The following is a 25,376-nucleotide window of genomic DNA, read 5'->3' as shown; positions in this document are numbered from 1 at the left end:
ATGAAACTCTCCCCATTTAATGACACTGGTACTTTCCACACACAACACACACACACCAGATGAGCGTGTGTTTTATGAGCACACCTGTAGACACGCCCCGCGTAACCCGAGAGCTCACCTGTGCAAACACACACACACAATAACACAAGGCACGGCGGGCTTTTGTAGTAAAGTTTATAGAGTTAAAATGCTAACATTACATCGAGAGAGAGAGTGTGAGTGAGTGAGAGAGAGAGAGAGAGAGAGATAAAAAGAGAGAGAGAGAGAGAGAGAGAGAGAGAGCACAATATCCAGACACTGATTTACAGCAACGCTATTTACACCAATCAGAGAGCAGAACAGAGTCTTCAAGAGTCCATCAGCTCTACTTAAATCTATAAATGAAGCAGAATTCAACACAAACATTGTTCTCCGCTGCAGGACGAAGCACAAACTCACTGAATGTTTCTCTATACAGCACGAGTTCCGCGTGCTTCACTGTGATTGGTCAGCCGTGGGGCTGGCCGCCGCCCCCTCGTCGTTGCTGCTGTCCACTTCCTGTTGCATGGCCTCCTGGTCCAGGCGCTGGCTGGTGTAATCGCTGATCTCCAGGAACCCGCTCGGCTCCACCACAACATTAGACTGGCTGGAGTCGGGCATGATGGAGTACTGGGGGATCACCTGACAACAAAAACAAGCATCAGCCAATCACAACACAAACGTCAGCCAATCACAGCAGTGCTGGGGGATCACCTGACAACAAAAACAAACGTCAGCCAATCACAGCAGTGCTGGGGGATCACCTGACCACAAAAACAAACGTCAGCCAATCGCAGCAGTGCTGGGGGATCACCTGACCACAAAAACAAACGTCAGCCAATCACAGCAGTGCTGGGGGATCACCTGACCACAAAAACAAACGTCAGCCAATCGCAGCAGTGCTGGGGGATCACCTGACCACAAAAACAAACGTCAGCCAATCGCAGCAGTGCTGGGGGATCACCTGACAACAAAAACAAGCATCAGCCAATCACAACACAAACGTCAGCCAATCACAGCAGTGCTGGGGGATCACCTGACCACAAACACAAGCATCAGCCAATCACAACACAAACATCAGCCAATCACAGCAGTGCTGGGGGATCACCTGACCACAAACACAAGCATCAGCCAATCACAACACAAACATCAGCCAATCACAGTAGTGCTGGGGGATCACCTGACCACAAACACAAGCATCAGCCAATCACAACACAAGAAACAGCCAATCACAGCAGTGCTGGGGGATCACCTGATCACAAACACAAGCTTCAACCAATCATAGCAGAGCTGGGGGATCACCTGACCACAAACACAAGCATCAGCCAATCACAACACAAACATCAGCCAATCACAGCAGTGCTGGGGGATCACCTGATCACAAACACAAGCTTCAACCAATCACAGCAGTGCTGGATCACCTGACCACAAACACAAGCGTCAGCCAATCACAGCAGTGCTGGATCACCTGACCACAAACACAAGCGTCAGCCAATCACAACACAAACGTCAGCCAATCACAGCAGAAGTGTCAGCCAATCACAGCAGTGCTGGGGGATCACCTGATCACAAACACAAGCTTCAACCAATCATAGCAGAGCTGGGGGATCACCTGACCACAAACACAAGCATCAGCCAATCACAACACAAACATCAGCCAATCACAGCAGTGCTGGGGGATCACCTGATCACAAACACAAGCTTCAACCAATCACAGCAGTGCTGGATCACCTGACCACAAACACAAGCGTCAGCCAATCACAGCAGTGCTGGATCACCTGACCACAAACACAAGCGTCAGCCAATCACAACACAAACGTCAGCCAATCACAGCAGAAGTGTCAGCCAATCACAGCAGTGCTGGGGGATCACCTGACCACAAACACAAGCTTCAGCCAATCACGACACAAGTGTAGGCCAATTACAGCAGCCGCAGCAAGAGAATCATTGATCTTTGTTTTTCAGCACTATTAACTGATTAATCAAGTTATTTTTCTCATTTTCTGGGAATGAACTGAATAATTAGAGGTTTTCAGTAATACTGTATAATTGAAAGCCTTTGTTTTAGACATTTAATCGCCCATAAAAAAACAAAACAAAACTAAATTTAGACATTAATTATAATATGGTTTTGAAAAGATTTTTTAAGCTGTTCAATTAAAAGTTATGACTGTGTGATTTAATTTAAATGATGGCTTTTAATTACACTACTGTTGAATGGCTATAATTACTCATTTCATGGCGGCCATTAAAAATATTTTACATACTATTTAAATAATATTTTAAATGTTTTTTTCTACATGAATTTGGAGATTCGATGCAAAAAAATATCTATTACAAATAATATAATACAAATAATGTAATGTTAGGTGTGATAATTATAGAACAATGTGTGATTTAAATACATTTATATGTGATTTCAAACATGCTAAAGTTCATGAATATTAATTACAGTGTGTGTGTGTGTTTGTGTGTGTGTGTGTGTGTGTGTGTGTGTGTGTGTGTGAGTGAGGTCTACTACCCGACCCGAGCACAACTTTTTTAATTATCGTGGCAAGCAATCATAAAATACAGCATACTGCACACAAAAGCTATTTACTGTGAGAAACGCACCTCGGCTCGGGATTAAAATACAACTAGGGCTGCAACTAACGATTAATCGGACGATTATTTTTTTGATCAATCGATTAATCGGATAAAAAAATATATTTAATTTTTTGGTTTATTATAACTAAATAAAACCCTAAATCAGGGTTGTGGCGAGCAGGACGAGACCTCGGTGATCTGATAATCACTCTTTTGTGTGTTCAACACAGACAACTTCATTATAAAGAAAAACAACAAATAAAATATATATATATATATGAACATAACCTATGACAAAAATGCTATTGTAAACTAGATTAGTGGATAACTCAGCAAAACTTAGCCTAGAATAATCACAAGCGCACAATAATTGTATAAAATCTGAACATTTAGTGAAAAAAACATTCCTTAGTGGGGAACAAATGAGAGACAAGAAGTGTAGCACTAAAGATAGTCCTTTTACGAAACCACGGACCTTTATCTACGGATCAATTATACAAATATTAACACTGAATCATCTTGGAAAGAGTTTCATCGTGTTGACTGCCGTAACGAACGCGTCGCGCTGTTTGAACACCGAATGGAGAATGACTGACAGCCGCAGTGGAGGGAAAACTTCAATTTAATGACTTAAATATACATTTCTATCTCACATTATACTATAGTATGGCTTCATGTAGTATTAAGTATAGACGATTAACGTAGCTCACCTAGTTTGGTTTCAAAACGGCGAATTTCGGCGAAAGGCGAGTGATTTTCGTGTGATAGCGGTTTCCTGATGCCCACAAATTAGTTCAAACTCACGGACTCGCGCGGCGAGGGTGAGAGACCTTGTGTGTGTGCTCCTCATGAAGCGCATGCAGCCCGTAAACAATCCCTGTGACGTAATCAGACCAACTAATCCATAATGACATTCATTGGCAACGATTTTCATAATCGATTATAGTCGATTTTATCGATTAGTTGTTGCAGCCCTAAATACAACCATAATGTCGGGGGCGGGTTAACTGATTCCAGGTACGGGCCGGGTTCGGGTTTAAGTTTAAAGCCCGTGCAGAGCTCTAGTGTGTGTGTGTGTGTGTGTGTGTGTGTGAGAGAGCGGCAGCCGCACCTCTATGATGTCCAGCTCTTTGCTCTTGGCTCGGCTGAAGGCCTCGAGCGTCTGCTTGGAGCTGCTGATGAGTGATGAAGAGGAGGAGGAGGCGGCCGCTGAGGTCATCGGGCCGCAGTCGCTGGACGAGTCCACCATCATGGGCTCCAGCTCCGCCTCCAGCATGGAGATCTTCAGGATGTCTGAGACCGAGGGCTTCTCCGGCACACTGGAGCTGGACTCGGACTGGAGCTTCACTGCCGCCTCGGCGCTGCTGGACACCGGCGCCCCCTGGAGATGAGGAACCGGATGAGGAACCGGCGGAGGGCTGCCGAACGTGATCCTGGTGACGCTGGCGCCCTGCGTGATGATTGGCTGCTGCACCTGACACACACACACACACACACACCAATAAAACAGGTTCTACACTGCAGAAAATGCTTTTCTTACTCAGTATTTTCTCTTGTTTTCAGTCCAAATATCTACAAATTACTAGAGGAGTAAAATGCCATAAAAGAGTACGTCTTGATTTGTGGGGAAATAAATCGAAATTAAGTGAGTTGTCTTAAAAAAAAAAGCAAAATTATCCAGAAAAAAAATGATTGTGAAAAATAAATAAAACAGAATCTGGGAAAAAAAATCCTAAAAATATGATCTCAGTTGACAGAGCGTGTCACACACACACACACACACACACACCTGCGCGCTGCTCTTCCCGGAGCCCACGGGGTGATGCGCCTGCAGCGGCGGCGGCTGGGACAGCTGTGTGTGTGTGTTGGGCCGGTTGTGTGAGGTGGGCGCCTGATGCAGTCGGGGCAGCTGAGGTGTGTGTGGAGTGAGGGACACCGGAGGAGGGCCAGCAGAGGGCGCTCTCGGGACCACAGCTCTCGCCGGCACAGGCTCCGCCCTCTTCGTCTCCGGCGGGCCAATCACAGGCTTGCTGAGGGGCTGCTGGGACGAGCGGTAGAACAGACCCGTCTGAGGGTCCAACGTGTCTCCCTCGAACTCGCCCTCGTCCACCAGCATCGGCTCCGGCAGCGGCTTCCCCTCCACCTGCACACACACACACACACACACACACACACAAGTATTTATTGTTATGAATAATGCAATAAAATATGATCCACAACAGAACCGGAACACAACACAATGCTGAATAAAGTCACAGTTTTTGTTATTTTTGGACCAAAATGTATTTTCGACGCTTCAGAACATTATAACTAACCCACTGATGTCACATGACTACTGTGATGATGTCTTTATTTCCTTTCTGGACAAGGACAGTGTACCGTACACACATGTTCAACGGAGGGACGGAAAGCTCTCAGACTAAATCTGAAATATCTTAAACTGTGTTCTGGAGATGAACGAGGTCTGACGGGTTTGGGACGACGAGTCATTAAAGAGTAACTGAACACTAAACCAACTTTTTTTAGTTAATGATCTGTAAGAATGGATCTTTATTAATACCAGTCATTGATTCGAGTAACTTTTATGACATTTGTGTATAAAGTGTTTTATATATGGTGTAAAATCGTCTTAGTGCTGCCCTCTTCAGGATGAACGGTGGCTACTGCAGTTGAATTTTCCTATTAGATGTTCTGCACTTTCAGCTCAGCACGCGAGCTACGCCCTTGGCAGTATAAAAACCAGCTTGTGTCGTCAAAACCACTGCAGCGAGTCAGGAGTTGGAATTGTGAGTATTGAAAATGATCATGATAGAGTGTTTTAGCATCTATTTCGTCCCCTCTATCTCCGCTGGGGTCCGCCCACTTTTTCAGCATTTTTCAAAAATCGCCAGTGGGTGGAGTCAGGCTCTGACCAGGGGTTTAGTTACCCTTTAATGACATCAGTTTGATTTTTTGGGTGAACTGGCCCTTTAACAGCAGCTCCAGGTCGTGGGTTTGATGCATAAAGACGTGAAACACAGTTGTAGTCGCAGTGTAAATGTGATGCAGTGGCACATGTGGACTCAGGGCTGTGTGTGTGTGTGTGTGTGTGTGTGTGTGTGTGACCTGTTGTGCGGTGGCTCCACACGCTACAGTGGCGGTGCTCTTGGCAGAGCTCGACTGGTTCTGGTTCTGGCTGCTGGACGCAGTGACGTCTCCTCCCACCACAGCTTTACACACTTTTCCTGAAACTGCACAGAAACACGTCTTTAAAATCAAAAAACACTTAACGACTTCTTACACTATATAGAACAAAAATAAATCAAAATAAATCAAGTTTTGCATCATTGAACGGCACATTGCAAAACTACATAATACAAATGAACTACATGTCGATCGATACTGGGTTTTATTGGGTAATAAAAAATACCAATAATTTCCCACCAATTTGTTTTTTTTAATGATTTTGAAAAAAATATTGTATGCATAATGAACCTTTTAATTATAACCAAGCCTGAAATACAGCAGGACTCTTATTTTGAAATGTGAGACGAGGAAGATAAATCATGCATCTTACGAGCAAATCTCTGATGGATTATAATATAAACATCATAAGGTAAACATAATTCATCAACAGCAGATCAAAGCAATCGCTTCGCATAAATGTGCCATATTGATTGTGCACAATAAATAACTGATCTATTATATCTAATATATGCTAATTAGTAAAAAAATGGAATTACTGACGACTCATTTCAGCACTTTAGAATTGCTTCTTTCTTTTATCTGCACTTTGAAATGTTGCAGACAGCTTTATTACACACTGCATGAGGGAATATCTGGAAAAGATACCAGTTAAAGTCCCCGTGTGTTAAACCCAGCTTTTAAAGTTGATTATGTGTGTGTGTGGTGTGTTTAATCTGCTTTAACACACACCGTGTGTAAGTTGATAAAACTGCAGTGAACCAAAGACAGTCTCAAAAACACACTTTGAAATCGCTGGTGTTTCTGACGTCACAAACCACCTTGTAACCAATCAGATCAACGTGTGATCGACAACCAGTGGATCTCTAAGTGAGTGAGTGGAGGCGGGGCTCATTTACATATTCATAGAACCGCACATACTAAATGAGGCGAGGGTGTCGAGTTACAGTGAAGATATTTTAAGGCAAGACGACATTATTTTTAAAAAGGAACGTTTAAATATGTAATTTTGGTGAGTTTTAAGGGGTACAATTATCGCCTACAGGGAGACCTTAAATATATTAAGAGGACCCAGAGTTGAGATGTGGGCATGAAATGAGTCGGTGCTGGTGTACCGATAGGGATGTACTCGGGGATGGGGTCGGCGTCTCCGGTGTTCTGACCCGACGGCTCCGGGGACTGTCTCCGCTCCGAGGACACTGGGATCGGCACTGCCATCTGACTCAGGTCGATCGTGTGCTGCCGAGGTTTAGCGTCGCTCTTCTCCTTCACTGTAACAGCACACACACACACAGTCAAACATTTTTTAATATTTTTAATATTTTTTCACTAGTGTGTTCAGGACACTATAGTTCACTTCTGTGAGTGAGGAGAACAAAATAAAGTAAACTGTGACATATTACACCCAAATATTCTTCATACAGTCACTAACAGTGATAATGTGGGACCAAATATGATTCCTCCACTTTGAGCTGATGATGTTTGGCTGAAGTGTGTTTTCTGCTCTTTTTACACACACACTGAACAACATGAAGCATTGCTTGGTCACTGGTTGAGCTAAACTGGTATTATCTAATTGAACAGCTGACAGATATGCAGCATAATTCATGTGTGAGAGTCCAACAGAAGGACGGACACACGGCTGACACACACACACACCGCTGGTCTGCTGCAGCTCCAGAAGGGCTTTAATGGTGGACGTTGCCGACTGGGACTCTCCTGTAACGTCCTGGTAGATGATGGTGGGACTGGCCTCCACGGACACCTCCTGCTCGGCCCAGTCCTGCCCCCTGGAGGCGATCACGTGCACCAGCGGCTGAGCGTCTGCGCACAGAGAGCAAGTCTTCACAATAATACTGCATTTTATTAAAGACACCTTCCAAATCCCTCAAGGCCACCATACAACAAGCAGCAGCAACAATTACAATATTAAAATAACAGTACATAACAATAGTGATAAAATAAATGATAAATAAGGGGAGAGCAACAATTACAAACATGACAACTAAAAACATTTGAAGAGTTCAGATGCAAAAGCCTCTAAATGCCATTTGAAATTTTCTTCTTTAATGATGATTTTTATCAAGCTTGTATATTTAAGTTCAGTAATTTCACTTAAATAACAATTAATAGGTAATCTTCATTGCCATTTAAGTGAAATCACTGAACTTAAATATACAAGTTTGATAAAAATGTCAATTGGCACTTAGAGGCTTTTGCATCTGAACTCTTCATTTATTAAAAGAAAGATGTTAACTGAGTGAAATGGTGGCGAATGTAGGGCGGGGCTTAGTTCTGTGCGCCTGATATTAAACTTAAGGAAGCATTTATTATGCTCCTTTTCACAAGATATTAGTTTTGCTTAGTAAGAGCCACGAGACGGGCTCCAATACGGGCAAAGCAGGGATTAAAATATACGATAAGATGGAAAAATGGTAAATAAGAGATGGATTGCACTTCATGCGCTCTCATCGGAGTGTCTGGTTCATGTAAACAGTGAGAGATCTTGTGGCAGACGCGACGCTAATAGGTGACGTGACGCGAAAAGAGCGAATAAGATATAAAATAAGATGACAAATAGCCCTACTGTACGCAGCCCTGGCTAATGGCGGAGAACATTCACGTTATAACACAGAGATTAATCGATATCATGGTACAGATGTAATTATTAATGAATAATTGCTGAATTTCATTTATAATTGTAATTGGGTTGTATTTAATGATGCGATATTTCAATAAAATTGCCTTTGCCATCATGTAAAACCCAGCCATCAATTTAGTATTCCGTCACTAAAACAAACGATTCGCTCTGTCTCAGTGTATTACAGTTGTTTTACCATCAATGCCAACGGTGAGAGAATTTAGTTTTGCAGTGGACAAATCAGCTTACTGTGAACGGGGTAAAAATAAGAGTCTCATAAGAGTAAGACACTCGAGTAAACGCTTGTGTGTTTTGTGTCTTTTCCACACACATATATGATAACTCGTACTCATCGCTCTGTCCATTTCAACAAATGACGTTTTGTGAAGGCCTCTCCTGTTGATTTGGTTCAACACACACTTGCACCCCCTGCTGGTAAAGCGACTAACAGCAGATGGAGATTATGCTCGGTAATCTATTGCTTTTCCTGCAGTTCCTGGACGTCAACGTTGAATTTACTGTCGAATTTGAACCACTGAATTTGTGGAAGCGAATTTTCAAGGTGAAATAAAATGGACCGAAAAATGCCTGTTGAACTAACAGTTTGAACATTTTGCAAGTGAAATATGAAAGGTGAATATGGGTTATTGATTTTTTTTTAAAAATGAAAATATGTTTGAAATGTTTTTAATTGAAATATTCACAGCTTAAATATTCAACCATGTTGAATTTCAGCCCATAAAAATGCAAGCCTTAAAAATACAATGGATTAAAATGCAAGCATGGTTAACGCAATGCATTTTTTTTTTCAATTGGTGCAATTCAACATGCTTTTTGTTTCAAAAACATTTGACATTATTTTACTTCCATAGATATTTAAATATATTATAGCTTGTAAGATTCACCCTGTTTTGGGTTTGAACAAAGTGCAGTTTTTGTGTGTGTCCCTTTAAATGCAAATGAGCTTTAGCTCCACCTCCGTCCAGAAGAGGGCGGAGCCTTCACACGAGCTTCAGAGACTCAACACAGGCGGATCTGACTGATCCAGGATCAGGAGTAACAGCAGCTTTAGCTCCGCCTTACGGAGAGACTCTTTTACACGCTTCTGAATGTTAGCGGAGACGTTTGTGTAGTTGTTGTGGAGTTCACTGATCATCTCATCATCATGTTGAACTCTTCCACAAGTGTCCACAGTTCCTGACACAGTGTTTATAAGACAGCGGTCACATGTTCTGGTCAGTAGTGTTCTGTGCTGACCTCAGAACAGTTTCAGGCTCAGCTGGATCTTCTCCAGTGCGTTAGAACTGGGCTCTGTCGGCGCTCGCGAACCCAATGTCGCCAGTGTGTGTGAACGTGCAGATTAAGGGCCGGGGATATTGTAATATGATATGTATATATAAAACTCCTAAAAAAGTGTGTTGGGCTTGATGACCATGGGGTAATGTGGGCCAGAGAGTTGAGAGCCACTAGTATAAAGCTATTCAAAGCATCGTTCAATGTAGATTGTGATAATCGCCAATGTTGGCGTTGGTGTGATGTGCGTCCCTACCGTGTGTGCTGTCGGACTCGCTGAGCGCGGCGGTGTCGTCTCGGAGCGTCTCCTGAGTGGATCCAGACGGGTCGGCGCCGCGAGAGACCTGCTGAAGCGTCTCGCTGACCAGCTGACGGGCCTGCTCGCTCACCACCGCCTGGAACGCCATGGGCTTGGGCTTGATCAGGACCTGCGCACACACACACACACACACACACACACACACACACACACCGTATTTAAGATGTGAAGCTTATAGATGCATCCACAGAGGGAATGCAGCATCGACTGTAAAGATGGACGACGCCCCTTCACTCTCTTCCATTGGTGAGACCTAATACGGCAGATTCGGGACCTGATTTTGCGCACTAGCGTGTGTGTGTGTGTGTGTGTGTGTGTGTGTCACGCTCCCATCCTCACTCTTGTAGAAACGGTTACTGCAAAGTGCACTGTGTGAAATAAACACATGTACAAATTAAAGTTGAAGCTCCAATCAACTCATGGAAATCCCCCAAAAGTCCATCAGTCCCTCAGTGACTCGTTTAGAGGAGCTGTCAATCATGACGTCACACTCACGTTTATAACGAGACCAAACTTATATTTATATCAGCGTGATAAAACTAACTCAAATAACAGAAAACATCTTTAGAAAATGCGTTTTTGAAAGAGTAATTAAGATTGTTTAGTCTCCATCGCGGCCCATTAGCCTTCATGGTTTACGAGCTGTACTGGGATCAGCCACTGGGGGCGATCGAGACTCTGAGGACGTTATTAGTGTGCATATGTGAAAGTGAACGACTCCTTGAATGTAACTCGACACCCTTGCCTCATTTAGTATTCCTGCGATATGAATATGCAAATGAGCCCCGCCTCTGACCTGTGTCTTGCCCTGCTGTCCGTACACGATCTTGGTGGGGATGATCTTGGTGGCGGTGGAGGGCGTGACCCCAGCGCTGAGGCTCTTGGGCTGCGTCACGATCATCTTAGTGATGGGTCTGGACGCGGTGATGATGGCGGGCTTGGACCCGGGCATCGCCTGGAGGCTCTTCTCTCCCTGAAACACACACACACACACACTCGTCAGCGCCGCATCAGCGCCCGCACGCGTCATGTGACGGTCACGTGACCTCACCCCGGCGTTCAGCAGCGTCGTGACCACGTTCTTCCCCGGCAGGCCCTGGATGGTGGTCCCCTTGCCCGAGGTCTTCTGCACCACGATCACGTTGGGCTTCGACGTCATGGGGATGGTGGTGATCTTCGTGGTGCTTCCTGTTAACGCAGAACGCCACAAACAATAATGAGAATATGGCGTGAAAGTTCATTTATTTCAGTAATTCAACTTAAAGGAGTAGTTCACTTTTGAAAAAACTTTTGCTGATAATTTACTCGCCCCCATGTCATCCAAGATGTCCATGTCTTTCTTTCCTCAGTCGAAAAGAAATTAAGGTTTTTGATGAAAACATTCCAGGATTTTTCTCCATATAATGGACTTCAATGGGGTCCAAACGTTTCAAGGTCCAAAAGACAGTTAATAACAGTTTCAGATGCAGCTTCAAATGTCTTTAAACGATATCAGACGATGAATAAGGGTCTTATCATGCGAAACGATCGGTTATTTCAAAACTTATTCCAAAAATGTAACTTTTCTAAGGACAAATGCTAGCCTTGCTCTATTCTGTGAGGCGCGTTTGTAACGTCACGTAATACGTAATTACGTTCAAAAGGTCACGGGCGACGTAGCCGGAAGTACAGAATCAAAATCGTCCGACATCGTTGTTTTACCTTTTAATTCCTTTTTTTGTAAACGGTGTTTGAGTTAGTTTGCACGTTCAACCTATGCGTTCAACTTGTAAACACTGACTCTGTACTTCCGGCTACGTCGCCCGTGACCTTTTGAACGTAATTACGTATTACGTGACGTTACAAACGCGCCTCACAGAATAGAGCAAGGCTAGCATTTGTCCTTAGAAAAGTTACATTTTTGGAATAAGTTTTGAAATAACCGATCGTTTCGCATGATAAGACCCTTATTCATCGTCTGGTGTCGTTTAAAGCTGCATCTGAAACTGTTATTAACTGTCGTTTGGACCTTGAACCGTTTGGTCCCCATTGAAGTCCATTATATGGAGAAAAATCCTGGAACGTTTTCATCAAAAACCTAAATTTCTTTTCGACTGAAGAAAGAAAGACATGGACATCTTGGATGACACGGGGGTGAGTAAATTATCAGCAAAAGCTTTTTCAAAAGTGAACTACTCCTTTAAAAGCTGAAACTAAAATATTATATAGACTCATTACATCCAAAGTGAGATATTTCAAGCCTTTATTTGTTATAATGTTGATGATTATGGATTATAGATATGAAAACCTTTTCACAATATTCTAATTATTGGGTTTTCATATTTGTAAGACATAATCATCACAATTATAACAAATACAGGCTTGAAATATCTCACTTTGCATGTAATGAGTCTATATAATATATTAGTTTCAGCTGAACAATGAAACTAGTTAATTAACCCTTGCAGGAATTGTCTTTTTCAGTTTAGTGTTCGTGTGTTATGGCCCACCGCATGCATTGTCACAGGTGTGTGTTTTACTGTAATCTCCCCCCAGGAGCCCCTGTCACCTGACACCATGCTGCTGGTGATGATCTTGCCGCCCAGCGTGGCGAGGGACTTGGGCACGACGGTGATGATGCTGCCGCTGGTGGTCTTGACGTAGGTGGCTCCGGCGGGGGACGACACCCGAGTGCCGAGCGCAGGGCTGACGGACGGACGAGTGTATGTGGCCTGAGTGCCTGCGAAACACAGCATTTCAAACTCAAGCCTTTAAAAACAATATAGTGTTATTGATGAGCCCCACATACAGTGTAGCCCACACCCATTTACACGCAAACTTTGATCATGGATAGATGCGCTTTATATGTGTATTTACACATATGATTTTATGGTTTTTCTTTTTTAAATGGTATTTTATTGACCTGTGGGGTTGGACACCAGTTTGGTGGTCATGATGGCGCCGTTGCTGCTGACCACCATGATGGGGGCGGAGCTACTGCTGGGCAGGGCGGCACCCGAGGGCTTGGGCAAGATCTTACTGGGCTGCATCTGCTGCGTGATGATCTTCACACCTGCACACACACACACACACACACACACACACAAGTCAGCTTCACTTCTACAGTGTGTGTCAGAGGAGCTTTACAGAGATAACAGGACAGAGTGTGTTTATAGAAGAGATGCTGAAGCCGGTTCAGTGATGCTTCATTTTCGTTGTTAAAAAGTTATTAATTTAGTTAATTAATATACAGTATATATCCACCGTGATGTCATCGTCCAGCTCAGTTCTCATATAATGCTGTCAGTGCAGGAGATTAATAATATTGATGAATATTATATTAAATGTTAAATTTAATGTCCCCAACTAAGCTAGCCAAAAGCCATAAAGGGGAAAAAGGCACCACAGCATAAAAAACATTTAAAAAAATAAATAAAAAAAGAGCTTTTAATAAATATTGAATAACCATTTTATTTAAAAGTACAACTATACTGTATTACAATAAAAATATGTCAAGTTTTAAAAATGAAAATAATTCCTGCAGGCTTCTGTATGTCGGTGTGCCTGCGGATCAGAGCGCTCGTGTGTGAATGAACTCGCTCTGAAACGCTGCTGACTCAGTCAGAGGTCGTAAACAAACTGACCGAGACTTACGCGCGACGAAACATACACACGACCTGACGTTCTGTCAATCACGATTACACACAACCCTCCATCAGGAAATCATTCGGATCGGGTTGGGTTGGGTTTTCTGCATTTTTCGCATCCGTATTAAACATTGAGGAGTTTCGACCAATCAGAGCCGCCGGATGACCAATGCTGAAACCCATACGATGATGTCGGACTCAGTCAGTGTGTGTGCTCACCGGACTCCTGCTTGATCTGAATGGTGGGTTTGGCCCCGGGGCCCGAGGCCTGAGGAGACGCCAGCGCCTGCAGCGCTTTAGGAGACACACACTGCACGGCCTGCTGGGCCTTGGGGATCTGCAGGATCTGAGACGAGGAGCCAATCAGAGCCTTCGGGGACGGCAGACGCGTGGAGGACATCTTCAGTGCCGTGGAGGACCCGCCTGAACACACACACACACACACACACACACACACACACACAGTGCACTGCATTAGTAAAGGATCGCATCATCTCATGTTCTCGAGGGTCTTCGTCGTGCTGGCGCTGTGTGATATCCTTGCCCAGCCATGCTTCAAAAAAATGAATTAAACGCATCCATGAAATTGGTATTATTTTGAAAAATACAGTGATTTAAACTTTGGGCCATACTTCCCAGCACTACACACACACACACACACACACACACACACACACACTGACCCTGTGCGATGGTGGACATCACCACAGAGGGGCTGGAGGACACCACGGTCGTCACGGCGACAGCGCTGGGCCCCGGGGTCGCGCAGGAGCCGGCGGAGATCACCATGGTCTGCTTCTGATTGGACGCCGTGAGCGCCGCGCTCGACACCAGCTTCGACACCGCCGCGTAGTTGTGGGACTTCGACAAGATGTTCGGCACGAAGTTGGAACTGGGAGACGTGGTCACGATGATCACCTGCAGGACAGAGCGTTTACTGTGTGTGTGTGTGTGGATGCACTTTTATGGACTTCAAAACAGCAACACTTACTCAATACCATTATAAATCTGTGTGTGTGTGTGTGAGTGTGTGTGTGTGTGTGTGTGTGTGTAGATGCACTTTTAAGGACTTCAAAACAGAAATGCTCATTCACTGCCATTATAAATCTGTGTGTGTGTGAGTGTGTGTGTGTGTGTGTGTGTGTGTGTGTGTAGATGCACTTTTAAAGGGTTAGTTCACCCAAAAATGAAAATTCTGTCAGTATTTACTCACCCTCATGTTGTTCCAACCCCGTAAGACCTTCGTTCATCTTCGGAAAACAAATTAAGATATTTAAGATATTAAGATCGCTCCTGCATACTAGTCCATCGGCTTCTTGAGGGACTGGCTCTTGCCGTCCCCGAAAAGTCATAAAAGACATCGTTAAAATAGTCCAAGTGACTACAGGGGCTCAATCTTAAGTTTATCAAACGACGAGAACACTTTTGTGCGCAAAAAAACAACAAAAATAACGACTTTATTTCAACTATTGGTTTATTTCTCCCTCTGCGCGAGTCAGGTTACTAGTTTAATAGCGTAAGCTTCTGTTATTGTACGTCACACGCATCACACACACATGACCAGCGTCGGCCAATAGTGAGCCTACGTGTGACGTAGCTCTACGCAATCACACTACATTAACGGACTATAGGCTTATGGAGAAGGAAGTGAATAGTTGAAATAAAGTCGTTATTTTTGTTGTTTTTTTGCGCACAAAAGTGTTCTCGTCGTTTGATAAACTTAAGATTGAGCCGCTGTAGTCACTTGGACTATTTTAACGATGTCTTTTATGACTTTTCGGGGACGGCAAGAGCCATTCCCTCAAGAAGCCTATGGACTGTATGCAGGAGCGATTTTAATATCCTAAATATCTTAATTTGTGTTCCGAAGATGAACGAAGGTCTTACGGGGTTGGAACAACATGAGGGTGAGTAAATACTGACAGAATTTTCATTTTTGGGTGAACTAACCCTTTAAGGACTTCAAAACAGAAATGCTCATTCACTGCCATTATAAATCTGTGTGTGTGTGTGTGTGTGTGTGTGTGACTGACCTTCTGTGTGGTTGTGTTGGTGGTCTGTGTGTGTGTGTGTGTGTGTGTGTGACTGACCTTCTGTGTGGTGGTGTTGGTGGTCTGCGCGTGTGTGTGTGTGAGTGTGTGTGAGTGTGTGTGCGTGTGTGTGTGTCTGACCTTCTGTGTGGTGGTGTTGGTGGTCTGCGTGGAGGGTTTGGTGAAGGTGATCTTCACCGGGGACATGTGTGGCGGGAGAGAGTTGGCGATGCTCTGCATCAGGTTGCTCATCTTCGGGCTGCCGCTCACGGGGACCGTGATGGTTTTGGAAAGGGGCGTGGCCAGTTTTGGCCCCTCCTTCAGCAGGACGGGGGAGGAGCTTGAGGAGTTGGTCCTGCGCCTCTTCCGGGGTTTCTCATCCTCGTCCGAGCAGCTCACGCCTGAGGAGAAGCACACACACCTCAGTGTTTGTCGTGTGTGTGTTTGTGTAAGACAGAGTGTGTGTGTGTGTGTGTGTGTCGTACTCTTGACGTAGACTGTACTCCCGCTGGGCAGCACCACCACGTTGGATGCAGGACTGGCGGGTCGAGGGGATTTGACAGCGGCGGCTGCACTGCTACTGGGAGTCGATGCACTGGGAGGAGTGGAGCTCGTGCTGGTGTACGAGTAACACACAACCACTGCAACACAAACACTGCGTCACTGCTGTACTCTCACACTGAGGTTCTACACACACAATTCTGTTGTATTTTCCCCAAATGCCCATTTCCTCCCAAAATTCTGTTCTAATTGTTAAATTCAATGTTAGTCATCAAAATGCATTTCTAAATTTAAATCACGAAACAGCAAATCACTGCGGGCTGTAGGCGGAGTTCACCTTCTTTGTTGGCGGTGTCCGCGGGCAGCATTAGCGAGGCGTTCTGGTGCGCTGTAGCGTTAGCCACCGCGTTAGCCGTGACGGTGAAGGCCGTCTGAGGAACCAGTCTGGGCATCAGAGGAACCAGTCGACGGCCCTCGATCGACCACTCAGACGAGCTGTTCGGCCCCGACATGCTGTGCGCACACACACACACACACACACCAACATCACTCAACCAGTACAAAACACTCGGGCTAACAACACAATCAGCCAATTTGAGCGTGTTAACAGTTAAAGGTGCAGTGTGTAAGTTTTAGCCGCATCTAGTGGTGAGGTGGTGAACTGCACCCAACATAAGTTACGGTGGCCGACAGGAAGTGATGTCGTCGTCTGAGACAGAGTTAAGTTATTATTGTCACTCGTTCATCGTTGTGTCAGTGTTTTACTCGCTGATCTCGAAGAACAACACAGTGCCGAAACGCGTGTGTCCACTCAGGGCCACCGTAGAAACACGTGTGTGTAAGCGGACCCGCGGTGTGTGTGGAGAGAAACACCTCACTCTAAGCTAATAAACACACAACTTCACTATGTCAGCTCTTCATACACCGCTGAACACACAGTTATGAAGATATTGCTCGAGTGATTCAGAATATTCCAAAGTACAAATAAGATCTGAGACATGAGAACTGCAGAGACTCACTGATGTGCGATGGTGTTCAGGCGCTCATCGTTGACGGCTCTGCGCACCTCGGCTCGATGGCGCTCTGTGGAGATACTGACACACACACACACACACACACCATCATCATCCTCAGTCAGAGTAAAACTACTTTCGCTGACAGATCGTTCGGGTCTGAACTGATTATTGTGACTAGAACACATTAAGATATTAGACACAATAAAGTCGTAATGAAACAAATTGGAGTGAAATTAATTATTGAAAGAAAAAACCCTGTAGGGCGGGGCTTAGTTTTATCTGCTGGTTTTTGATTGGATGTTGAAAAGTGGGCGTTGCACTCCAAAATGGAGGCAAATCTGAAGGCGAGCTTGGGGGCGGGGTTTAAGCAGACCCACACGGTAATAAGCGCTGAGTTCTTTTTTTAACCCAACCGCTGGGTTACACATATTGGGTCAGTAAGTTGGGTTATTTTCACTAAAATGTTGGGTTAATTTTCAAATCATTTCTAGTAAAAACACGCTTGTTGCGTAAACAATGATGTATAATTACATTAAATTACATTAAAATTTCAACTGTAATTTAAAAATATATATTTGTTGAGACGTATTTATTGTTTTATACAAATAATCTGTATTTAAAAACAAGTGTATTTTAATTATAAAGTAATGTCAGAAATAAAAATAAATGAAGAGTTCAGATGCAAAAGCCTCTAAATGCCATTTGAAATTTTCTTCTTTAATGATGATTTTTTATCAAACTTGTATATTTAAGTTCAGTAATTTCACTTAAATAACAATTAATAGGTAATTATCATTGCCATTTAAGTGAAATCACTGAACTTAAATATACAAGCTTGTTAAAAATGATCATTCTAGAAGAAAATTTTAAATGGCACTTAGAGGCTTTTGCATCTGAACTCTTCAAATAGTTAACTTAACTGTTGGGTTACTTTTAACCCAACTCTGGCTTTTAACCCAATGCAGTGGGTTACATTAGCCCACAGTTGGGTTACTCCTTGGGTTATTTTGAACTCATCATTATTAAGTGAGTAATGATTGGATGAGACCAGCATACGTCATCATGTTCAGTGACAGCACGAGGTTATTCTTCTAGATATTGATCCCGATAGCAGCTGATGATTCGCTCACTCGAGGTGAGTGTGTGTGTGTGTGTGTGTGTGTGTGTGTGTGTGTGAAGGACCTCAGCACTCGAGTCAGTTCTCCCAGCAGCTCCTTCTTGTCTTTGGTGAGATCTCCTTGAGCTCGGAGAGCGCTGATCACCCCGGCGTACGCCTCCAGCTCTGAAACACACGGAGAGACGTGAGACGCCACACACACACACACACTCACACACACACACACGTTCAGGGCGAGACTCACCCAGTTTGCGCAGGATCCGTTTGCACTCATCTCTGCTGAGGTCGAGCAGCGTGGGCCAAACCACCGGCATGCTGCCCGCCAACGGCTTCTCCTGCTGAATCATCCACTGCACACACACACGCACACACACACGAGACGTTTCACGCCACAGAACTGGCCTATGGTTGGCTGAATAAATCAGACGTAGTGCTTCACACAGGATCAAACGCTGATATGGACGAGTGTGTGTGAGTGTTACAGTGCGTGTTGCTGTGTATCTCTGAGACTCGTGACGGCACTGTTGTACAGTAGCAGGTACTCCTCAAAGTTAGAATAATAATTTGAGTTATTTAGTAATATATAGTTATTAAAACAAAGGAATGATCGAAGGAAAATATTTTTTTTTTAATTTGACAATAAACCTGTTGTGCAGCATTGTGTTTTGCAAAAGAGATTTTTTTAATATTTATTTGATTTTAAAAGATGAAATTTTTGAATATGTTTTGGATAATAAATTGGTATTAAATCATAAATCCAGAAAAAATGTAACCAAATTTCACATTTCATTGGGCCCTAATATTGAAAAAAAAAAAGTAACAAATTAGGTTTTATAGTGTAAAAGAGGGTTTTAAAGTTTTATGAATTCAACTGATTGGACATGCTTTCTGATCATTATTAATTAAGACAATTAAAAGGGAATCTAGAAAAATTAAAACAGAAAACAAGGAATCTGGAAAAAATGAGACATGTTTCATTGGGCCCTAAAATGCCTTTGGGTTTTAAAAGTTTTATAAACTTTTAATAAATCGCTGTTAAACTGTAAAAGTGCAATGATTTCAATTATCAAGACATGCTTTTTGATTTTAAACATTTAATTAAAGCATTAAATCAGAGTTCAGAAATATTTCAATAGAAAAAAACAAAAGGGGATTTTGTGATATATTCAACATTATGTGACAATAAAACAGAATTTGGAGGGAAATGAAAGTGATTGGAGAACAGATAAAGGCTCACTCACCTCTGACACACAACACACTCTCTCTGGGTCTCTACGAGCTGACGATCTTCACCGTATCCTTCAGGAATACACATCATCATCATCATCATCATCATCATCATCACCGCAGACACATGAGCACAACATGGCTGTCACTTGTATTGTTCTTATTGCACATTGCTTCTTATTCATATGGAGTATTGCCTATATTGTATTGTGTATATTGACTCTTACTGTAAATGTCTATTATTGTTATTATCGAATTGTAGTATTCGTATGCCCTTCTACTCTGTCTTTCTCAAGAGGAATCAATGGATAATGGACAAAATAATCATTTCATTTCACTATGACAATAGATCTTAATGTTTCAGATCTACACCATTTTCTTGTTCTTTTGAAATAAATAAACACCGTCGTTTTCAAAACTACTATAAAAGACACAAAAAAACCTCAACACGTACTTGACGTCACGCGTGTATTTCAGCCTATGCCCCGCCCACATCAAAGCCAGTTCGGCCGCTGGCCCCGCCCACTCAATAAGAAAACATGAGCCCGTTTCAAGTGTTTAGATTCGCGTCAGATCATCAAGACAGCTTAAATTAAACCAATCTGCAGAGATCATAGTGTTTATTCTTAATGAGAGTTGAATATCATCTGATCTGAAATCAGTGTTTATTCTGACAAGGTGGAATCGAAACAATAATATAATCGCGATAAACGCTCAGTTTGATCACGTCAATCCGGGTTCTTTCAGTGGGAAGCAGAATAACATACATGTTTATTATAAAACAGAATGTTTAATAAACACTAATGATTCTGAAATTGTGTTTTTCTGTCATTGTCAGTGTGATATGTGGAGAGTTAGCTTTAGCCGTTAGCCTCTCTGGAGTTTCTCTCATCACACACATAAACACAGCAGTGACCCTCTGCTTGCACAGCTCAATCGAGTGTGTGTGCCAAACCACAGCTGATCATCAGCACACACACCAGTGTGTCATTTCTAATGTCAGCCGTGTGTTTATATCTGCACTTACCTTCAGTTCTGCACAGTCCTTCAGCTCCGCCATGTTTATCCGACGCCAAAACACTGGGGCTGCCCGCGGGAAAGCCCAAAGAAGCGCAAGAACATACAACAATTACAGCTAAACTAAACAACTGAACGCGGTGTGTGCATAATGAGAGTTGCTAATACATTTTTTTCTCGCGAATTTTATTAAATGTCAGTCAACACAAAATATACATCTGCAGGCGAACAGGCACTGTGTTGGGCAGCAATCAGAAGATGCGCGCCGCCATTGTTGACATTCTTTTGTGCGTTGGAGACGCGCGTTCATGTGCTCTAGCGCGCGTGTTATTGATTTGTTGTATGTTGTAATATAATATTTGTAGTTGAATATGTATAATATCGTTTAGTTTTTGGCGATGTAAGTGTCAATAAAACACATTAAAACTGAAAATTTGAAAATGAAAATTCCCAGTAACAAAAATGTCTTTATTTACACTAAATACACATACGGTTATGCGGTTATCAGCACAAATTATACTCCATCTCAAATGTATTGAATTTAAACAGAACCTTTTTGTTTGTTTCAGATTTCAAGAACATGACAATCACATCTCAAACAGATGATCACTTACCTGAGAACTAAATCACAACGAGTTCAAGAAGTATAAATATCATCATCGAGGACATGAATATGAATACTATTCTTAGATCTCTTTAAAATGTCAAAAACTGTCATCAAGAACTGTCAATATTTAAACACAGGTGAGTGGCTGTGATGAACACATAAAGCTAAAAAATTACGATATACAATCACATAATTATAACGGGATTAAACATGTAAGCACAATAACAAATAAAAAAGTGGATTTCCACAGATGTGCATAATTCTTCCCAGATCACCAACAATCATCTTTACTATTCCTCGAGAATCACCTGAAATCACATCATATATGATATATCTGATTTGAATTAAGACCTCAGAGTTTTATTTGATTATAAAAACATTTTAAGGAAACCGTGACTTTTTCCTCGCAATTCTGAGAAAAAAAAAGTGTGAATTGTGAACTCAACTTTACAAACTCAAAATTGGGAGAAATAAGAATTGTGAGAAAATCTTGTAATTACAAAAAAAAACTGAATTGAGAACTAAACTTTCTAAAAAATTAAGTCAGAGGTCAGATAACTTGTAACTACGAAAAAAAGTAAGAATTGCGAGAAAATCTCAGAAATATGATATGAAATCGCAATTATGAAAAAGAGTGAATTTTGAGATAGAAACTCAAAACTGTGAGAATTTTTTTTAAGAAAATAACAAAATCATAAAAAAAACATAATAACAAAAAGTTAGAATTGCCAGAAATAATGTCTGAATTGTGAGAAAATCTCGTAATTACGAAAATTCCCTTTTTTATTTGTGTTGGAAACAAGCTTCTGTAGATTGTAGTGTGATTGTAAATGAAAGATTAGTTACCAGCCTTACACTCCTAACCTGCAATGGAAATGTGTGTGTGTGTGTGTGTGTGAACAGTGAGGTGAATGTCCTGATTGCGTATGCAACCCACTGTTCTCTTTCAGTCGTCAGACGGAGTTGACGTTGACTGAATGGGGATCTATTTAAAAACGCCACCTTCCAGTGCCCAGACAGATCTTCCTGATCCTGCGTCTATTTAAGATCACCGTAGGGATCTTTTTGATTTGATTCAGTTTTAAATGTTCTGTTGGTTGTATTTTATCCCAGCTTTTCTGTAGTGTTAAAAAACTGAAACAGGAAGTGCTTCTGGACCAGTGTTGTTTACATCTTGTGAAATGGTCTATACAGTAATTTCTCCACTGTGCGACAGAAAGTTGCATGGTCATGACACAATCGTTAGCCTATTTTTTTTTACAACAACTTCTGTTACTGAACCATTACATGAGATACAACGTAATGGAGCTTTTTATGCATTGTGATTAGGGAAATGAACACCGTTACTGAGAGTTTCTGATATTATCATCATTCCGTGAGATTAAATTGTCCTGAGAGACTAAGCGCGAGCTCCCGAAGCTCCGCCCCCTGTGCCGGCAGCAGCAGCTTATTTGCATTTAAAGGGCACACACTAAAACAGCGCGTTTTTCTGAGCCCCAAAAAATGACAATTTAAACAAAAGAAAGACATTAAAAATGTAAATTAAAACAGAACAAAATATATAAAATAAAAACAGACAGAAATACGGGGAAATTGCAGTTGGCCCAAATTCAATAAAAGGAATTAAAATTCCACAAATAAATTGATTTAATGGCACAGCAGAAGCTGTATAACACTTTAAGTTAAAATACCCAGACACGTGAAACAATGACACTCATGATCCTTTATTGTTAAAGAAAACATCACAAAAGTAATCGTTAAGAAGAACAAACTTTACAGTGATGTAGGAGACGTGTTCAGCACTTACACTATTATAATGAACAACATTTACTTGTTCAAAGATGCAGAAGTCTTCAACGAGGAAGAGGAGCAGATGCAATTATGTAAGGATTTGTAAACCGAAAACAGGACTAAAATATTTCAGCAGAGTATTTTATGTCTTAAACGAGGAAGAGGCAGGTGTGTCAGGAGAGCATCATGACAGAACACAGATAACACACACATGTAGATCACAAGATGAGAGTAAATACGTAAAAAATATCACAATGGAAGTTTTATCAACACTTTTTTTTAAGATTGGCCATTTTTAGGCCTTTATTGACAGGACAGCTGAAGACATGAGGGGGCGGGGGGGTCATGCAGCAAAGGGTCAAAGGTCGGGCTCAAACCCAGGCCCGGTGCATCGAAGAGTACACCTCCACATATGAACTACACATCACCAATCCAATCCCTTATACGCTAGCCAGCAGCGGACGGCACAGTGAATGAACCACGATCATGAATTAAAGAGTTGAGATTATTCTTGATACTTGAGAAATAACTCTTTAAACCTTTGATCGGTTCATAATTTGAGTAAACAACATCCATAAAAGCCCCCATAACTTCTTTTCCATAACTACACGGGTAAGGAGAAAACACATGCACGTTAATTGCACATCCTTCAATTTCACCATTATACATTTTACATACATTATCTGTATTAAGGCACAATAAAGCACCACATGAAAACACATCTGATTTGATCTTGTAGGTCTTGTATTTCTCCAGCAAATGATCCAGGTCCCGTAAATACACATTGATTGCATTATCGATTATATAAACACAGTCTGATTCGGGTTTTCCAGCCTGGATATCCAGTCGAGCGCCATGGATCAGCATCTGCACGTGGAAGGCGGCTCCGTTGACCCAGATCTTGAACCCACGTTTGCTCATCTGTCCGTCCTGCAGAAGGGAGTTCCTGAGGATGGTGAGATGGTCACTCAGCTGCTGTTCCAGTCTCCGTATCTCCTCCCGTAACAGTTGGTTATTTTTCATGTAGATTTCATGGCGTTTCAGATACTCTGACATTTTGTCTCGGACACCCGAAGCTTTCTCTTCCCCAAACACTCGTCGTAACAGGCTGTATGTGTCATCATCAGTCGTCTGAGTGCCGCTCTTGATGGCGATCTCTATGATCATGGAAATCACCAGAGCTCCAAGACCGACAGCATTCGGGATTGAAGTCAGTGGACTGATGACAGATCCCAGACTGCCGACGTAACCCGGCACCGTGTCGAGCATGTCATTGGAGAACCCCTGCAGCGCAGCGTTAGAGTCGGAACCAGAATACTTCAGCAGAGACTCATCTATGCCTATATCTGGTAAGAAGCATGGCTCATGCTGTAAAACGTCTTTATAAATCTGAAAAGCAGCCGCCTCATAGTCTGCTTGTGAGTATGAGCCGCCCATGATTGTTCCTCTCCTGATCTGTGATCGCTCACACAGAGTTTAGATGTCCCCTGACCAGCAGACTGACCACTGGGGGGAGGGGTTGTTCAAACGAGATGTTTTATTGGTTGGCACCTAGCCAATGAAATGGGACTTCAATTGTACGTGGCAATGTCCTCAAGGACGTTCTGAAACGCTAACATGGCTTAATGCAAGACTGATATTAAAATAAATTAATGATATGAACTCCAAAACTCAGGAAACTCCATACTAATAATGCATACTACACTGAATTACAGAATATGAATGCAACAAGTTTAAAGACTTGAGTTTTAAATGACCAAACTCGGGAAACATAACAATAAAGTGTACAGAAACGCAACGCGTTTATTTGTACATTATGCAGTTTCCTCCCATAGAAAACCAAGAAAACACTTATATTACATTTATTCATTTAGCAGCTGCTTTTATCCAAAGCGATTACACATGAGAACAGAAGCATTGAAACTGCAGTAGGAAAACAATATACTAGCGCTATGACCTTAGTTTGAACACTGCTCTGGAGTTTAGCTGCTCTTTTACCTTCATATATCCCTCATATGACAACAGCTAATCAGAGCTCTGGAAGATGGTTAGGCGTATTTGTTGACTTCTTTCTAAAGTCCAATGTGTTCAAGGTTTAGAAAAACATTGTGCCGCATGAATCTACATTTATAGTTTATTCAACAAGAAATGTTTCTTTGACTATGCTGATTGTAAGATCTAATTTAAACCTGTTGGGCTTTCAAGAATAACGTGTGCATAAAAGAACTGACTCGTTTCATTGTGCAATGAAGAGAAATCACATGACATTTGAGCTGTTGTAATGTTTTATTCAGAACTCTTTCTTTTGTGCATTAAGGAAATAGGGCATGTGTGATTTTATTTTTTTTTCCATTTTTGTGTCTTTTGTCACAATACATTACGACAGGCACTTCCCTTGTTCAAG

At 42.4% G+C, this 25,376-nt stretch overlaps 1 protein-coding gene across 3 annotated transcripts; it reads right to left on the bottom strand.

The window, feature by feature from the left end:
• Positions 1 to 156: 156 nt before the first annotated feature.
• On the bottom strand, positions 157 to 20,719 carry emsy (EMSY transcriptional repressor, BRCA2 interacting). Of its 3 annotated transcripts, none has more exons than XM_039670326.2 (21): positions 20,585 to 20,719; positions 19,572 to 19,629; positions 18,575 to 18,680; positions 18,396 to 18,495; positions 17,217 to 17,291; positions 16,535 to 16,710; positions 16,182 to 16,337; positions 15,838 to 16,097; positions 14,350 to 14,584; positions 13,886 to 14,089; positions 12,943 to 13,092; positions 12,589 to 12,759; positions 11,092 to 11,228; positions 10,837 to 11,013; positions 9,978 to 10,149; positions 7,447 to 7,611; positions 6,903 to 7,058; positions 5,710 to 5,834; positions 4,394 to 4,747; positions 3,716 to 4,078; positions 157 to 660 (listed from the first exon to the last, which is right to left on the bottom strand). In XM_039670326.2, the coding sequence occupies exons 3-21, from the start codon at positions 18,675 to 18,677 to the stop codon at positions 475 to 477; spliced, it is 3,465 nt and encodes a 1,154-aa protein (XP_039526260.2). In that variant the 5' UTR covers positions 18,678 to 18,680; positions 19,572 to 19,629; positions 20,585 to 20,719; the 3' UTR covers positions 157 to 474. The 3 variants fall into 3 exon arrangements, with proteins under 3 accessions (XP_039526260.2, XP_088982232.1, XP_088982233.1); XM_089126107.1 differs by lacking the exon at positions 157 to 660 and adding an exon at positions 1,831 to 1,890; XM_089126106.1 differs by having other exon boundaries at positions 10,837 to 11,228.
• Positions 20,720 to 25,376: the final 4,657 nt, after the last annotated feature.

The sequence above is a fragment of the Pimephales promelas genome, chromosome 23, assembly GCF_988280905.1.
Source record: "Pimephales promelas chromosome 23, fPimPro1.hap1.1, whole genome shotgun sequence".
NCBI lineage: Eukaryota > Metazoa > Chordata > Actinopteri > Cypriniformes > Leuciscidae > Pimephales > Pimephales promelas.
Note: the sequence above shows the minus strand (reverse complement) of the source record. Positions and strands in the feature narration are given on the sequence as shown.

Coding starts and splice junctions, on each gene's coding strand:
- emsy (XM_089126106.1), bottom strand. CDS start 18,677: ATGATTCAGCAGGAGAAGCCGTTGGCGGGCAGCATGCCGGTGGTTTGG. Junction 14,585..15,837: donor CCAACACCACCACACAGAAG/GTCAGACACACA, acceptor TCTGTCCTGCAG/GTGATCATCGTGACCACGTC. Junction 4,079..4,393: donor CCGGGAAGAGCAGCGCGCAG/GTGTGTGTGTGT, acceptor TGTGTGTGTCAG/GTGCAGCAGCCAATCATCAC.